The sequence below is a fragment of the Grammomys surdaster genome, unplaced genomic scaffold, assembly GCF_004785775.1.
Source record: "Grammomys surdaster isolate TR1022 unplaced genomic scaffold, NIH_TR_1.0 125612, whole genome shotgun sequence".
Lineage (NCBI taxonomy): Eukaryota > Metazoa > Chordata > Mammalia > Rodentia > Muridae > Grammomys > Grammomys surdaster.
Genome location: NW_021620455.1, coordinates 1,031,385 through 1,048,910, shown reverse-complemented (window position 1 = coordinate 1,048,910; position 17,526 = coordinate 1,031,385). Strand labels below are relative to the sequence as shown.

The 17,526-nt window shown below is 47.7% G+C and overlaps 1 protein-coding gene across 3 annotated transcripts in view; it reads right to left on the bottom strand.

Moving 5' to 3' along the window:
* The window catches only part of Lrrc27 (leucine rich repeat containing 27), a 29,580-nt gene that overhangs the window by 10,822 nt on the left and 1,232 nt on the right, over positions 1-17,526 (bottom strand). For 2 of the 3 annotated variants that reach the window (XM_028787164.1, XM_028787165.1), the window contains exons 2-8: positions 17,164-17,484; positions 13,466-13,596; positions 10,545-10,603; positions 8,184-8,336; positions 5,523-5,883; positions 3,646-3,768; positions 1,463-1,556 (exon numbers count right to left, since the gene is read on the bottom strand). In XM_028787164.1, coding sequence (XP_028642997.1) covers positions 1,463-1,556; positions 3,646-3,768; positions 5,523-5,883; positions 8,184-8,336; positions 10,545-10,603; positions 13,466-13,596; positions 17,164-17,436 — 1,194 coding nt within the window. In that variant the 5' untranslated portion in view covers positions 17,437-17,484. Of the gene's footprint in view, positions 1-1,462; positions 1,557-2,738; positions 3,131-3,645; positions 3,769-5,522; positions 5,884-8,183; positions 8,337-10,544; positions 10,604-13,465; positions 13,597-17,163; positions 17,485-17,526 lie in introns of those variants that run through there. The other variant, XM_028787166.1, reaches the window with a different exon arrangement.

Below are 17,526 nucleotides of genomic sequence, written 5' to 3'. Positions count from 1 at the left end.
GAGAGAGAGAGAGAGAGAGAGAGAGAGAGAGAGAGAGAGAGAGAGAGGGAGAGCGCTAATGGCTGGGAATGGTGTAGCTTTTGAAACCTCAAAGCCCAGCCCTGGTGACACTTCTTCCAACAAGGCCACATTTTCTAGTCTTTCCCAAAGGGTTCTACCAACTGTGGACCATGCATTAAAACATAGGAGCCTCTGGAGGCCATTCTCATTCAAATCACCACAGTTGGGTACATGTGAACCGGTGACAAGAAGCCCAGAGGAAGACACACTGGTTGCTTTGTGGTATCCATTTTCCTAATACAAATCTCTCACCAAACCCTAGGAATTGAATCAGATGGAGATAAAACTGATAAAAACCAGGAGTCCAAGGTATCAGGTCAGGGAAGGCACAGTGAGACACAGGGTTCAGCTAGAGTACACCAGACAGCGTGAATGCTGGTGGACAAGAGGACCCCACTGGATCAGGGTGCCTGTGGAGAAGGTGGTAATGGGCAGTCTTCCTTTCCGCCTTCACATTGCAGCATCAGGCATGCCTATTCTGAGCACTGCTCTGTGATCTGGGAGAATAGCAACATCAAAGGAAGAGAGGAGGGGTGTATGGAACTCTGCATTGACTCTGGAACTTTACTATAGATTTTAAAATTAGTTTTTTTTTAAAAAGAAGATTTGAACTGTGCACACTGACCTCATCAGCAGGCCAGCACAGAGTGGTTACATTAGACTATGCAAAGCCTTCCTCAGCTACTGACTTATTGGCTTGTTTGACATGGGAAACTGTTTTTGTTTTTTGACACAGGAGTTCTCTGTGTAGCTCTGGTTGTCCTGCAACTCACTCTGTAGACCAGGCTGGCCTTGAACTCACACAGATCCATCTGCCTCTGCTCCCAAATGCAGGAGTTAAAGGCGTGCACCACCACCACCTGGCCAGATCCAGAGAGTATTTTTTAGAAAAAAAAAAAAAAAAGAAAAGAAAAAGAAACCTTTGTAAATAAGCTAAGAAGTACACTGCCTGCCTAGACCCAAGTACAGAGGATGCCAGGTACGTTCTAGAGCAGCAGGCAGCTCCCTGGTTCTGACTGTCCTGTGCCCTATGGGCCCAGGATCTGCAAGAGGTGCTGCACAGACACCCTGTGAGACACAGCCTCATGGGGACCCTGGGGTGGAGGGTGAGTTGCAAGGCCACAGTTCTTTAGGTCCCAAAGTGTCTGGCCTGTGGGTACAGACTTTATAGGATGACACCCAGAGACACATCTCACCTTAGTGGTTTGCTCTTTTCCCCTCAAGTTTGAGCATTGAGTCGTTCAGATGGAACCAGCAGTCAGTGGGCAGAGAGCAGCTTCAAAGCCCAAGGCAGCTGCAGTGCTCACAAGGTGGGGCTGTGTGCAGCACCACTGACTTAGAGGAATAGCCTGGCCCCACCCCGCTCACACATGGGACTGGAGCCACCTTGCCTGCCACGTACCATGTTCCTATGTGGAGGTTGGAATTTACTGAGCTCCCTCCTGTGCCTCATCAGCTGGGTCTGCTCTCTCCACTCCTGCAGAGCTCTCTTGTCTCTGGAGAAGAAGCATGGTCACATTAAAGTCACAAGCTACAAGTTACTTCAAGTAGAGCTTGCAAAATCTGCTGTCATTTCAGTTTCACTAAGCCTTCTATCTCTCCACAGTGAGAGACTGGTAGCCTTTCCCTCTCCTCCCCTCTACTTCAGCTGGGCTTCTTCCAAAACACTTTGAATGGAGACTAGGGTAGGCAGATCCCAACTGAAAGCCTCTGGATGTAGGTTGCCCTTCACACTGCAGGCTGATACCTTGCTGTGGCAGCCGGATTCCCCAAGTCCCATTTCCCAGTGAGGAATGAGCTAGGCTCGTGGCACTGCATCACAGGCTGCAGACTCTGCTGAGGGTCACAGCAGCTTCTCAGATACTTGAAAATACACATCTTCCATCTCACTCGACCCCCGGAGGCCAAGTGAGTTTCTAGGGATACAAATGTTTACAATGTCTAAAGTGGTGGGGATGAACGAAGCCTTGCTAGGTTAAAGCCACCTCTGCTGCCTGCCCCAAGTGCACCTTTCTGTTAGAACCCTCTCTAGCAATCAGCTCTAGTGGCTGATACCCCAAATCCTGTTCCAGATCAGCCTCTTCTTGCCCTCCTGAGAGAGAGACACATGGGCACTAGCTCACGCATTTCCTGCCTTCGTCTGGGCATCCCCATTTCTCTTTTCCATCCTGAACCCCATCTCCTGTGTAGGTTTCTTAGAACTTCCAGGGTCCCCTAGGTTCCAACATGGGGTATAGAGCTCGGTCCTCCTCTATACCTCCTCCTAGATGTCCTGCCACCAGCCTAAATGGTCCAAGTCCCCAGTCCTCACTGTTTGGATGTGCTTCAAATCTCCTGCTTAGCTCCTGGACAAGGGACTCCATTTCATCAGCCACCTCTCCATCACAAGGAACAGAAGGGGTTTGTTCGCCCCTTAGGAAGCTCCTAATTGGGAAAGTGAGGTTGCCCACCCCCCATAGCTGCTCAGCAAGGTGGCACAACACAGAAGTGGGATAATGGAGAGAAGTCACTGGTTCTTTGTATACACGGCATGCTCTCAACAAAGGTGGACGACCCACTATAGAAGAGGAAAACTGACTACAGGGTGTCTGCTATGGTGTCAGCCATAGGCAACCACGAATGCTGCTTGTGAGCAGTGCATCCCCAGTTAGGTCCCAGACAAACAGAAGCAGACTTCCTGATTGTGGCCTCAGGAGGTTTATTTATAGCCAGGCTTCAGTGGGGAGGGGTGGGAGGTTTCAGGGACATGTGCCTGATGTGGCCAGGATCCCAGATCCTGACAGGACAGGACAGGACAGGACAGGACAGGACAGGGGCAGTAAGGAAAACTATAACTAAACTGGAGAGAAGGTGAAGTCAAAGGTAGCATGTGGGATATGACTAGGAGGTTCACAGAAGCTAAGGACACAGAGAGTCCATCCTTGCTTTAACCAGCGCGTGCATATCCACAGGGATCCCCCACTGGCCAAACCCAACCATGAGGCTTGGGGCCCTGTGGTACTGTGGATGTGGTCCATACTGGCTGGCTGGAGGGTGCCCAGAACAGGACACAGCTGGGTTGTCAGTAGAGCTACAGGGCAGAGAAGAACAGTTGTTGAGAATGGTGGGGGTGACAGGCTAGGCACAGGAACCCAAGGGTAGGGAGTGCCAGTGTGCCACCGACATGAGAAGCTCACAGGTGGCCAGTTACTTCTAACAACATTTCTTAGATATGATGGCAGGCTCTAGGATGGGCAGAGGAAGAGAAAGGTACTTGGCCTGTGGGGGGACAAAAAGCTCAAGGCACTTGGAAAATGCAGGCATCTATGAGAGAAAGGCAGGGAACAATAAACTACTCGAAGGATACCCACTAACTACCATGTTGCAAGTCTAACAAGGAGTCTCTGAAGGGCTGAGCAAGAGGCTGGGCATCTCAGAGAACTGTAGGCCATGTGAAATGTGCAAGCAAGAGCTTCCAAATGAAGGCAGCTGACCCAGCCTGGCCAGGAGAACTGAAGCCATCAGTTCCCTGGCGAGGCTGGTGACAAAACCACACCAACATGGTGTGGAGGTCCCAATCCTGACGCTATCCCAGCCCAGGCGCACCTCCTCCGCTGCTCCAGCATTGTCTCCTCCTTGTGAGTGACTTCCATCCTTTTTGTATGAACTGTGTTTTGGTACGTTGAAGAGAGGGTGGGCAAGATGCCTTTGAAGGAGGTAGACCTCTTTCTAAAATCACAAAATGTTTACAGCTGAAAATGTAACTATATGACGGTAAGCATACTTGCTGGAGAAACAATGATGAACACATGAAGAACTGAAAAGACAGTTACAGTGTAAGACCTTGTCTCAAAAAAGTAAAACCGAGACCCCAGCCCTTGCCCTAATAAATAGCAGAAAAGCTTAAAGCAGGCCTGTTGGGTCCATTGTATACTGAAATAGTCACTGGTCCCAGCTATAGCAATCCAGAGAAAGCCTCAGTACTGATCCATGTCAACTGAGGACTCTGGCCTCCAGGTGTCTATCAGTGACTGAGCCATAGGAAAGTCCATAGGAAAGGACATCCTTAAACCATTCCCAGGAGGTGGCACAGGGTCATCCGGGAGAACCAGAGGGAGGGTGGCCACACACTGAATATTCCAACCTCTCAAGTTACATCAGTCTCCCAGGGCTGAACTCTGGTGTCTATGTCGGACAGAGAAACAAACTTAAGTACTTTTAGAGAGCAGACCATGACTGCCAGAATAAATTGGCATTATTATTCATAAGAGGGAGGAGAGAGGTTTCTTCCTTCCTTTCTTTCTTTCTTTCTTTCTTTCTTTCTTTCTTTCTTTCTCTCTCTCTCTCTCTCTTTTTTTTTTTTTTTTTGGTTTTCGAGACAGGATTTCTCTGTATAGCTCTGGATGTCCTGGAACTCACTCTGTAGAGCAGGCTGGCCTCTGCCTCCCAAGTGCTGGGATTAAAGGCGTGCACCACCACTGCACAGCAGAGAGAGGTTTCTAAACAGCAGAGGAGAATGCTACTGCTCTCATTGCCTGTGACTCAAACTGAGAACATTTCAGTAGCCCCAGGCCACCAAGACCACAGGCCATGGTGCAAGGTGTCAAAACTTTTTGGTTGTAATGTGTATGTGTGCTTTAAGATTTAGATGAATGTTCAAACCCGGGAAGTGCAGAAGCGGTTCAGTGGGTGAAGTGCCCACTGTACAAGTGTGAAGACTTGAATCTGGACCTCAGGCACTCGTGTAGAAAACCAAGTGCAGTGGTATGCACCCGCCACCCCAGCACTGTGGGGTGGGGGGCAAAGACAGATGGATCCTAGGGGCTTGTTGGCCAGACAGACTAACAGAAATAGCAGTGTTTAGTGAGCAAGCCTGACTCAAAGATCAAGGTGCAGAATAAGACATGTGAAGTCATCCTCTACCCTCTAGATGTGCACATATAGGCAAATAGACCCACACATATGCCTATACACACCTTCACAATAACATTTACAATGTTCAAAACCACAGCATAGTTAAAGAGCTAGCTGCTCTCCAAGAAGGTCTGTCTGTCATCTTCAGACTCCACAGCTTCTGTGAATATCTTCCCAAATGTCCAGATAGAGGTTTAAACCACTGGTTATTGTCAGTTCTAAGAGTCTGTCACCCCCAAGAGCCCATTATTGTTCTTTGAGATATAATGATGTATCTCTGGAGGATGTGCCAGCTGGACTGAACACATTCTCTCTGTATGCAGCAATACACACATCAGCTGCATGCACACACCACCCATGAGCTGGATTTCAGTTACATGCCCTACTCAGCCGAGTGTGTTCAGTAACACTGGTCTGCTCTGCTCCTATACTCAGGGCTGGTCCAATATACCCTAAAAAATGGTTTTAGAACAGACAAGCACATTAGGAAGTGGACACTGTGCTTCAGAGGATCATGAAATAACTTTACAGCTCTGTTGATCAGGTAGTCTGCCTCAGCACAGCCTTACCTGACTGTGGGCCATGGCTTCCTGCGCTTTCTCTCCTTGGCATTTAGTGCCGCCTTGAGATTTGGTGGCAGTTCAAAAGCCAAGAGCTTCTTCTCTTGAATCTCCACCTGCTCATTCTCTACAATCTCCTGCCTCAGCTTCCAGAAGCGCCTTATCTCCTCCTTACTGGGCCAGATCTCAGAGGAGGCACTGGATCTGCGGAACTCACTCAGGTATAGCCTGTCCATGGGTGGGAAGAAGTCAGTCTTCTCATTTACCACAGCTGCCTCCTGATCTGGACCATCAATGGGCGAGCTTTTATGGGGCAGAGGGAGCACAGGGTACGGAAGGTCGTTGCTGCCCATCTTAGGTGCTGAGACCTCTGGTGGAATAAAAAGACATTTCAGTGTTTGTGGGGTCGATCTTCATTGACAACTTGTTTGGATTTAGGATCACCTGGGAGACATATCTCTGGGTCTGTGAGAGTGTTTTCAGAGACGTTTAACTGAGGAGGGAAGACCCACCCGTGGGTGGCATCATGTTATGAGCTGGGGACCCAGACAGCTGAGCACCAGAGTTCATCTCTTTCTGCCTCCCAGTCACAGACACACTGCAATCAACTGTTTCAAGTGCCTGCTGCCATGACTTCTCCAGATGGACCGTCTCTCCTCAAATCCTGAGCCAACATAAGCCTTTCTTCTGTAAGTTACTGCTGTTGGGCATTTCATCACACCAACATGAGACTATGCCTAAAGCAGTGGCCGATAAGTCAATGCCACTCTCAGGATCAGCTAGCGGCCAGGCCCACAGCCTTTGTTTCTTTCCTCAGATGTCTGGGAGGTGAAAGGGAGTCCTCTCAGGTCTGGGCTAGCTGGACCCCACAGGATGCCACAGACCCACAGCAGCTACTGGGTGGGGGATGGACACACTTCATCAAAAGTCCTGAGCATTCTCCATCTACTGTACACTTGGCCCATGTGCATGAGGCATCCTTGCCACCCTTATGGGCATTTCTGCTCCCCTCCACCAAGATATCTTGAATCTTTATTTCAATTAAAAGCTAGCCCTTGTGCCTGCTGTTCTTTGGCAATGTTTTGCTGACTTTTAGTTCTGGGCCAGCTATTGAGAAAAAAACAAGTCCAAGGACTGCTGAGGTAGTGTGGCACCCGGCTGCAGACTTGCCCTCAGGCAGGCAGAGGCTCGGCACCATGAGCCAGGAGGTCAGGACAGGAGTCAAGGTGCGGGGTCAAGCAGAGTGACTCCTCCACCACCTAGCATCTTCTGGTCTTAGGTGCTAAACACCTTGACTACTCTTGACTACCGTTGATCCCCTCCTTGCACTTAGGAAAAACCTGTCAAAACAGGAGTGACTTCCAGTCCCAAACCCTACCCCAGTGCCAAGGTGACTCTGACTTCCGTCATCTGTCATGTCATGTGGACCTGAACTCCCATAGCTGTCCTGGTGACACTTCTTGCACCATTTCCTGGTGTCAGACAGACCCAGTGTCTTCCAGGAAGTGTGGTGTATTCAACTTCCTATGCCTGTAGTCTCCTCCAGCCTGGCCTTTCCTTCCCCTCTTTTGTGGTATTCTCACTTCTGAGGACAGAATGCCTTTTCACTGAGGTCTGACATTCACGTCCTCTAGTATCTGCATTGCTTGCCCCAGGTGTTGCCCCAGACCTGCTCCAGACCCCCTAGTACAGTAGCTGTTGCCTCCAGACTCTCACCCCTGCCTCTCAGGATTCCAGAATCCCATGCTTGCCCCTGCTCCTGCCAGACATGCAGTGCCTTCTACCCTGCCTTTCCTCTCTTATCCTGTCCTTGTCAAGCTGTCCTTCAGGGACTTAGGGTGCCATCACAACCTCTCAGAGGCTTGCTACATGTGGGTTTTCCCTAAATTATGTGCCTTTACATAAGGCACTGGAGTTAGGTGCCACCCAAGGAGGAGCCTTCAGCTAGGTCCCCGTGCAAGCACAGGAACTCCTGAGGCCCAGACTGCACACAAGAGTCCCAGGGGCTTGCTAAAGTGCAGCTCCTCACCTTCCCTGCTGTCCAGCGCCACTCCCTCTAGTGTTTCTGGGGCACCTGTATAACCACCCACAGGCCCTTTAATCCCTGACTCAGAGCCAGGGACTGACATCAGCTAAGGCCCTTTATGAATGTGATTACTTTAAAGCACTGCAACCTGGGACGCTCACAGTGGATGACCAGGGCAGACTGGTGCACCATTCCCTTCCCCTTCCTCCTTTCTGACTGCTCAATATGTTGACAAAATGGGGCAGTTTAAGTATCTCACCACAAGGGGACAATATGTTTATTGAGCTAGCTCTTAGTATCTAGGCAGGAACAGGATGTATTCCATGGAGCTTTTAAAAAAGTTGTCTGGAGGAGCACAAGGTTCTCTCAGAGAAACTGCTTGCTAGTGGCTTGGAGGCAAAGACTGCTCCACTTGCCTTATCCAATGAACTTTTACCATGTCTACCCAGACAAGTGTGGACTGCTCAGAGTGGACTTGAGCCAGGGCAAGTCACAGTGTTTGGGCCAGTGTAAGGGCTAGCTTTCGCCATGTGAGCCCCACAGAGGCTGGAGAAGCCACATTCTCAGTTCTCATCAAAAAATAAAATATTCTGTCTCCACATTTTATAAATTTTATAAATTTTAATAAAAAATTCTCTACAAACCTGGAAGCGACTCATCTCCAGGGAAGGCATTCTCCACGGAGCAGATGCGTAGGAAGGTGAGGATGGATACCAAGCCTTTCTGCACAATCAGGTAAGGAGGGAATTCCAGAGGGCAGTGTCTCAGGTTCAATGCCGTCAGTGTAGTGACCTGCCCTGGAGTGGAGGGGAAATTTCAGTTCTCTGCCCACTTCTTGGAGAGGGACTCAGGAGGGAGAGGAAAGCAGGTGGAGTCAGGGAGCTCCTGAGTTCAAGGTTATCTTCAGCTACATGGGGAGTTCATGACCAGCTTGGGCTACAAAAGGCTGGCTTAAAAGAGAGGAGGAGGAAGGAAAGAGGAAGAAAAGATGGAGAAACGGGTAATGAGAATTGACAGTTACTATTCATTTGTTTATTTTGTTTCTGTGGAGACAGGGTCTCACCCTACTGTTGCCCAGGCTGACCTAGAATTCACTGTATAACCCTCAGGCTCTCATCAGACACACAGCAATCCTCCCGTCTCAGGTCCCAAGTGCTGGGATTACAGGCATGAGTCACCAAACCTGGCTGGATTGACAATATCTAAGAATGTCGTAGGGATCCACTTCCCACCCTAGGCTCAAGGCCAGGTGAAAACCAACCGTCATCTTCTGTATTTGCTTGTGTGAATGACAGACCGCATCATGATCTTTCCTTCCGCCCACGTTCATCCATTTGACCACCTTCCCCTACATTCCCACTTCTAGGTGAGCTTCATGGCCAACTGATAATGTCAAGAAGACCAAGGGAAGATCTTCTCCCAAAGATAGCTGTCCATCTTCTTTAAAATGCACAGTGCTTCAGTGACACAATGACATTAAGTCACTCCTGTCCTCGTGCTGCTTCCCTTCCCTTCTAGCTGCTCACATCCCCTGAATTTTAGTGACTGTGAGTGGGTTGCATACAGTCGGCTTCTGTGCTTTTACCTGGCCTGAGAGTTTCCACCTTTTAAATGGCAAAGCACCACTCACCACATGAAGCTAGCTGGAGAATCTCTAGTTTTGTATAAGCTAAGGAGGTAGCTCTGCTAATCTTTATAATTAACCGGGCTGATTTGGAATCACCCAGGAGACACCTCTGGTGTGTCTATGAAGTGTCTCCAGAAAGGATTAACTGAGGGGAGGGGACCCCACCCTGAACCTGGGAGGTCCTATCCCATGGATCAGGGTCCTTGACTGAAAAAGCAAAAAAGCAGACATCGCTGAGCTGAGCAGCAGCACTCCCTGCTCTCTGCTTCCTGACCCAGCTGCATACTCCTGCCACAGTGAACTCTGCCATGCCTTCTTTACCATGAGCCAGAACAAGTCCTCCTGCCTTCAAGCTGTTCTTGTCAGGTGCTTGGTCATAGCAGAGAAGAAAACAACTTAAAGATAAGCCACGGGTGAATCACACCAGGAAATACTGTTGGCTGAGTGACAAGCTGGACCCCATGGATGGAGTGAAGGCAGTGTTTAGGATAAAGTGCAGTTCAAATGTATGTTAGAAAAGAGGGACTGAAGTTAAAACCCAAGCTTCCAACTCAACAAAGCTGAAAAAAGAAAAAGCAAAGCAAGCTTAACTAGACAAAGATAGGAGAGAGCAGAAACTAAGACAAACCAACGTGTAAAGGAGAAAATGACCAGCCTCATTTGCAGCAGAGAAACTGCACACGAGGGAGTGAATGGCCCCGTACACCTACTCGGGAAGTGAGATTAAGTCCAAAGGAGGGCACTGAAACAAAGCAGCTTGGACTCAAGAGTGGAATGCCCCCCCCCCCCAAAGCAAAGCCATGTGCTGGCCATACACAGAGTTGGATGGCCAGGTTTCATTAGGCTGTGCACTATATGCAAAGCCTAGTCTGTTCTTGGCACAGACAACACATGTAACAGTGTTAACCCCTCTACCTGAGAACAGGCCTAAAATCTGTAAGGAACTTGGGGACAGCCTTCTGGACATGTCTGTGGGGGTTGGGGGGAACATTGTGATAAGGTTAAATGAAGTAGAAAGATCCCCACCACCACTGTGGGCAGCACCATTCCCAGGGCTGGGGTCCTGCACTGTAGAAAAAGGTGAACACCAGAAGTCACCACTTTCTGCCTCTCGACTGTGGGTGCAATCTGACTTTCAGTTACCTTCCTGCTGTGAACCTGTTGACTGTGAGCCAAAATACACCTTTTCTCTCTTAAGCTGCTTCTGTGAGGGTGTTTTATCACAGCGACAGAAAGAGTAACTAATAAACTGGGAGAGGGACTTTGAACACTCTGCCACTTTATCCTTTCAGCTATGCCTCTCAGCTCTCTCCGTCACAAGCCCTTGGAACTTCAAAGCATTTGAAGCCACCTGCCATTTTACTGCTGCGGCACTTACCTAGCTCAACGGGTAACATTTTGATAGGATTTCTTTCTAAGAGCAAAGTTTTCAAATGTCTTTAAGAGAAAGAAAAAAAACAGTTTAGAAAGCAGAAGATTAAGTGACATTCTATAAAGTCTTCATTTTCCTTTCTTGGGTCCCAAATGTCCTAACACACACCCACACCATGCACCATCAGCAAACAGCTCAGAGTCAGAGGACAACATGAATGTGGCACCTGTTATGTTTTGGTTTTCAGATTTAATTCTTACAGCTATACCCATTATTAATTTATTACTCTCTCCTCCCTTACTTCTCAAGGACCCTCAGCCAAAATCTGGCACAAGCTCTCAGACAGCCTGTTCCTGCTCTGTGCTGTTCATCTGAAGATAGATAGGCTTTGTCTTGTGGCCAGTGCTAGCTGAGCCATGTCTTGCCTTATTTGAAGTAATGAATAAACTTTTCTTTCATTCCTTTTTTTTTTTTGAAAGATTTACTATTTAAAGAAAATTATATATATGCATGGTTTTTAGGGCCTAAATGTATGTACATGTACCATATGCCTATGGAGGCGAGAAGAGGGTGTCAGATCCCCTGAAACTTGAGTTACAGAGAGTCAAGAACTGTCCATGTGGGCATTTATAGAGGGACTAGCCTGCTCCCCAGAAAGCCCTTTAAACTGTTGACCTATTTCTTTCGCCCCAGGAAACCTAAAGCGATGTGCACAGAGGTTAGTTACGGCAACCTTCCTGACTCAGCTCATCGGCTTTGCTCTTTAAATCTGCTCATAAGGGAACAGCCAGCAAGGACGTGCCAGCTCTCTGGGAGCAGCTGACTGTGACTCAAGACAAGAGACACAACAACGTGCCATGGACTTCTCTGGCACCAGAGCCAAAGGCATTCCAGTCCATTTGGCTTGACTTCTTTTGGAAGAATACTTATTTAATATTTACCAAATATTAAGCTGAAAGTATGCAGGGCAGTTTCTACTTAATATAGCAATACCCATGTGATGAAGAGCCTGTGTCAGTCTGTGTGTTCTGATGGTACCAGACTGTCCTCACTGGTCATAACAGTGCCGACTTACAATTGCACAAGCACCTGCCAGCTTGTAGCCTCAGGAGGACGAGGCTTTGCTTTAATCTCTGTGCCACGCTCAAACATCCACACATGGTGAAGTGGGGGAGGGGGCTCTGATGACACTATTGCTTTAATTACTTTTTTAACTTTAAAGCCTTTAATGAGCCCATAATTACTTAAAATTTCTAATGAATATGTTTCAGCCCATCAGCAAGTGGATTCAATTTTAATGGCATAATGGGTGTAAAATCAGAGGCTCAATTATTACTTAAACAACACAAAGCAGCTGGCTTTGACTGTCAAAATCCAAGGATTCCAGATCTGGGGATGGAATTCCTCTTTTGGGGTGAAGCAGGAAGTGGGGCCCCTCAGCAGCAGAGCTTTTGTGACCTTAACCCTCAAGGGGTTAACAGCTACTTGCCAGACTGAGTATTAACAATAAAATATTTTGTGGATGAAAAACATTTAGGTAGCCCGCATAGAGATGGTTCCCTTGTGAGGAAGAAAGCCACTCTACACAGGACATGGGCCATGACGGGTGGAAATGGCCCTTGAGAGATCCATCTCTTCAGTCTTAACAACAGCTAGCTGGCCAGGCATGTGCTCTCCCCTTATCAGTCCATCTATAGCTTGTCCTGCAGCTCCCAAGGTCCCTACAGCTCCAGAGGAGGGTTCCTGGACCATCCCGTAGCTCAAACACATAAAAGCAAGCTGCTTCCTGCTGAGCTGGAGACTGAAGGCAAGGGCATTTGCTTTCATCATCATGTATGCCAAGTGCTCGATTTTTTTTCATTTTTAATTTACATTTTCCCAAACAATTTAACCTCTGCAAACCTTACACTGTTACGTTACACAGTGGAGTCATGATACCTCCACTGGGATACCCCTACATGGGAACTGGGGTCACTCCTGGATGACTCTTGTTTTTTGGTCTTATGATGCCAATCCCAATAGCTCTGAGATCCCCTGAGGTCCTGCCAAGGTCAGCTTGGCCAAGCCTCCTGCATGGACTGCTTCCCTAGCTGCCTGCCAAATCTTCCCGCATCTACCCTTTGCTCTAAAGCTTCCTTCCTTAGGCAGTGATCTAGGGCCAAGTCTAAATCTAACCCTCCCACGTTCAGTTAGTTCTTTCAAAATAAGTTTCAAAGTTGAGAACACAGATCCCAAGTCCTCAAGGCCTTTGTCGGCTTTGTCTCCTACCGGGTTCCCGACACCTGGTAAGTGCCCAATTGCTTCAGGAACTCTGTGTGCCCTTTTTCCTCTGTCCCAGCCAATGAGGTGATAGGAGGTCTGAAGTGAGTGTTCAAGTCAGAGCTAACACTGGTACAGGAGGACATGTGGCATGGAGAGAACCCAAGAAAGGAGGTGGTGAGCCTGCAGATGGGGTAGGGAGTGGGATAGATTGGGCTCTGCAACTGGGAGTTCCAGGAAACCCTGGGAAGCCAAGAGGAAGGAATATGGTAGGACAGTCCACACTGCTTGAAGCTTTCTAGATTTCCAAAAGGGATCAAAACTCTTCCGTAATAGTTAGGGGAGATTCCCCACAGCCAATGACAACATGTGGCTGGCTTTTCATATACTCAGTGTACTTTTGATCTTAGCTTCCTACAGCAGGGTCAGGTGGAATCAGCTGCCCAAGAAAATGTCAAAGAGCCCATCATGACGTGGTTGGCTGTGCCTAGGATGGCTGGCCATGCACCTCTGGTCTCTGTCTGAACCATCTGGACTTTCTAACTTTGAGATGGAGGCTCATTACATAGACCAAGTTGGCCTCACACCCTCAGACACATGCCTGCCTCTGCCTCTTAAGTGCCCAGCCCAGATCAAGACAATCTAATTGCACATCTAAAGACACTTACTTGTGAGAGCCAATCCCAGATGGAAGAACCTTGATCTTGTTGAAACGGAGGTCCAGCCATGTCAGGTTGGGCAGCAGCTGGAAGAAATCCTTTGGAATCTCGCTGAGCAAATTCCTCTGCAGGTGTAATTGCTTCCACAGAAGGAGACCAGAGGATGCTTTGTCAGCCAGTGAAATTTAAAACCATCTCCAAAAGGACTAAAACAACCACAACTACACATCAAATCAAACAAACAGTATATTCAAAAGCCAGAGAGACTTAAAACCTACAACTGTTTTCCTTCTCTCTAGCTACACTCAGTATCACACTCAGCAAATCCAGTGAATAAGCAGCAAGAGCCACATCTGATTCATTCCCAATTGGCAGTGAGGAGGAAGCTACAGGACACAGACACATTCTGCTGTGGCACGATCTGTAATGACCAGTCACACAGAAAGAGGCCATCATGCAGGCAAGAAGACATGATACATGTGGCTTGATCCAAGTCCTGTGAAGCACTGTCCTGACCCCTTAGTGGATGCTTGAAGCCGCAGACAGCAATGGGATATTATTCTGCTTTCTTGTCTGTGCACTCCCATGATGTGAGTGTAGCTGGTGAAGTCAGCATAGCAAGAGGTTAACAATAACCAATAATGTAATAGAATGGTCATAAAAATACATTTTATGAGCCGGGCAGTGGTGGTGCATGCCTTTAATCTCAGCACTTGGGAGGTAGAGGCAGGCGGATTTCTGAGTTGGAGGCCAGCCTGATCTACAGAGTGAGTTCCAGGACAGCCAGAACTACACAGAGAAACCCTGTCTTGAAAAACCAAAAAAAAAAAAAAAATTATGTTATTAAAACATAGTTTGTGTCTAAAATTTTCTACTGAGCACTCCTGGATAAGGGGAAATATATATAAATGTGTGTGTGTGTGCGTGTGTATCTACACATATATACATATTATATACATATATACACACACATATATATGTAAAATATATACTATATAAGATTATGTGTATATATTAGAAGTATATATTAGAAATTTTATTATTATTTTGTGTTGCATGCATGCATGCATGGTCTACAGCAGCACATATGTAAAACTCAAAGGGCAACTTTGTGGATCCAATTCTTTCCTTCCACCTTTACATGGGTTCTGGGGATGGAACTCAGGTTGCCAGGCTTACTTGACAAGCACTTTTGCCTACTTAGCCGGCTCGTCGGCTCATGAATGTGTTATTTTATAGTTGCAGTGTGGTTGGATTCTAGGGTATTTTTAAACCGCCTCCATCGATGTTGCTGCTATATGCTGTCCAAGTGTTATTTTGCACATTTACACTTGTGTCCACACTTGCCATGGGACAGCAGCAGATATCAGGAACACTGACCTTAAAGCAACAATTCCTGAGTTTAAATCTAGGTTTCAAAAACCCTGAGCGATGTGACCTTGAGTAAGCTCCTGCTCCTCTCTGTTCTTGGGTGTCCTTGCCTGTAAAGTGGGCAATGGGCCTTCCCTAGCAGAATCATACAGTAAGTGTGAGTGTGTCAGCCATTAACTCACACAGTGAGTGTGTCAGCCGTTAGCACACACAGTAAGTATGAGTATATCAGCCATTAGCTCACACAGTAAGTATGAGTATGTCAGCCATTAGCTCACACAGTAAGTGTGAGTGTGTCAGCCATTAGCTCACACAGTAAGTGTGAGTGTGTCAGCTATTAGCTCACACAGTAAGTATGAGTGTGTCCACCATTACAACTGTGCTGCTTTCCTACACCAGCAGCCACAGGCAGCTTCCCCCCGGCAGCTTCCCCCCAAGGTGTCACTGCTCTCAATTCTACGGATCCCATCTTTCTGATATAAATGACTTTCAGGTTCTTGAAGAACATTGATTGCAATAGTGGTGTTCTGTAAGTATGAAAATAGAACATCAGTTTGGAGACCATGAGTCCCTTCCTGCTGGCAGCTGGCATGGTCTCTGGAGAGTGGAGTGGCAGCTGGCATGCATGATATGTCGAATGCCCTTGACTGGATGCTTATGCATACTTCCATGTACACAGAGCACACACCCTACATAGAACATGTATACCTCCATGTACATAAGAATGCATGTCTCAATGCACATAAATCCCCAGGCACATAAGAATACATATCCACATGCATACACATGTGCTTGTCTTTAGACATGTGAGGATACATTCCCCCTCCCCACATATGTACAATGCCTTCTTCAGTCATATGGTGGCAGATGCCCCCACACACATGAGGAGACACATCCTTATACATGCATATGTGTCTTTGGGCACATGAAGACACATGTCCTCAAAGACATGCACATGCAAGACCCCATCATGACCCTGCTTGACTTTTTAGAGAGGAGGCTTTAACCTGCTCATACATGCTCTTTTCCTCTCAGTGGAAGCTAATCCTGATACTCAGAGTGGAAACCAGAGTTCCTTCTGAACATGGGAAAATGGACATCAGAGAGGGTAACACGCCATCCCTCCCCAGCAAGCCTGGCAAGGCTGACTCCGTGCTGTCTGGAGCCAGTGAGGCACGTGCTGCTGTGCCCTTCCTCCAGGTCCTAATGTGAACAGGGTTTCTTTCCTCTGAGCATCAATGTCCCTAGCATGGAATTTACACCTTTGGGGACTGATTGCTATGCAGTTGCAAAATGAAGCCCATAACCCCTAATGATCTTATTGCCCTGGATAGTTATCACCTCATGGACTTTTTGGCATAGTAATATATTCATAATGACACCTGTCTTCTCAGATAGTTATGAGTCTGGGTTAGACCTGAAGGACTTTGGAATTTCCTCCTTCCTTTTTGAATAAAGGCAATGAGTACCACACAGTCACCTTGATTGGACCCCTGAGAGTGGAGAGTTTCACTTCTTAGTGACAGCAGCCAGAAAAGGTGGGCCCTGTAACTAAGAATGCACTCCCAGAGGTGATAATAGCCAGCCAGACAAGGCCATGAGGACTGCTGAATATGAGGCCAGTTTGGGTCACACAGCAAGACCTCGCCCACAGAAAAAGGGCAAGAGTGCTTGCTCCTCTCATGCCTTGAGAGCAGACATGAACAGAGTGAATGGACAGCTTACCTCAGCACTGTGATGTCTCTGACAAGGTCTTTATGTATTTGACTCTGTCATCTTACAATACACCACAGTACTGTTTCTAGATTTCAGATAAAGCTGAATGCAACTTAAGGCCATTCTGTGACACCAAGGCAGTGCCAACACGGCTGAGGCATCCTCTGTCCCATCTGCCTTCAGTGCTGCTTGCTCCAGAAAGCACAGGGACAGGGCCACATTACTAGGGAGTGCCCTGCCGGTCTGACACAAAGGAAAACAGTATGTAACATCAGGAAAATGAGAGAAAGTTTCCAACTTTTTTCAGAGTGCCTGGGGACTTCAGAAGGACATGTGTTTTTAAATCAGAGACCCAGGGTGTTTGGGCACTGATCTCCACCCAACTTTCTCATAAAGAAACACAATCCATGGGTTGGAAAAGGCTGCCCCATCCTGATGCCTAGCTCTCTCTGTTGCCTGGCACCGCATCTCAACTGCTCTTTGTTGTGGTGAAACGCCAGTTAACCCTCCTGCTGCTCCTAGAATTCACCTCTCCCAACAAGAGCAACAAAGGGACAGAGCTGATTCTGCTTCTGGCTGCAGGCACGTGTGCATCATACCTTCCCAGGATCTGGACTTACTTGAAGGTTGGGAATTTTAAAGAACTTTCCCAAATGGCGCAGGCCTCTTTGACTCAGGTCTAAAATTGGTGAGGAAGAAAAGATGACCCCTTCAAAATCCATTTGATCATCATCTCTGGAAAAGGGATCAGGGAAGCTCTTGGTGGTGGCAGCAGCAGCAGCATCCTTGGGCTCTTTAGCATCCTTGGGCTCTTTAGCAGCCTTGGGCTCTTTAGCATCCTTGGGCTCTTTAGCAGCCTTCTCGGCCCCTGCTTCGGGGCTGGTGTCCTCCATTTGATGCTCTCCAGTGGCCACTGCTCATCCTTCTTGGTATGGAGTCACCTGGAAACAGGGAGGGGGGGGTCGGTGTGTGTGTACTAGCAA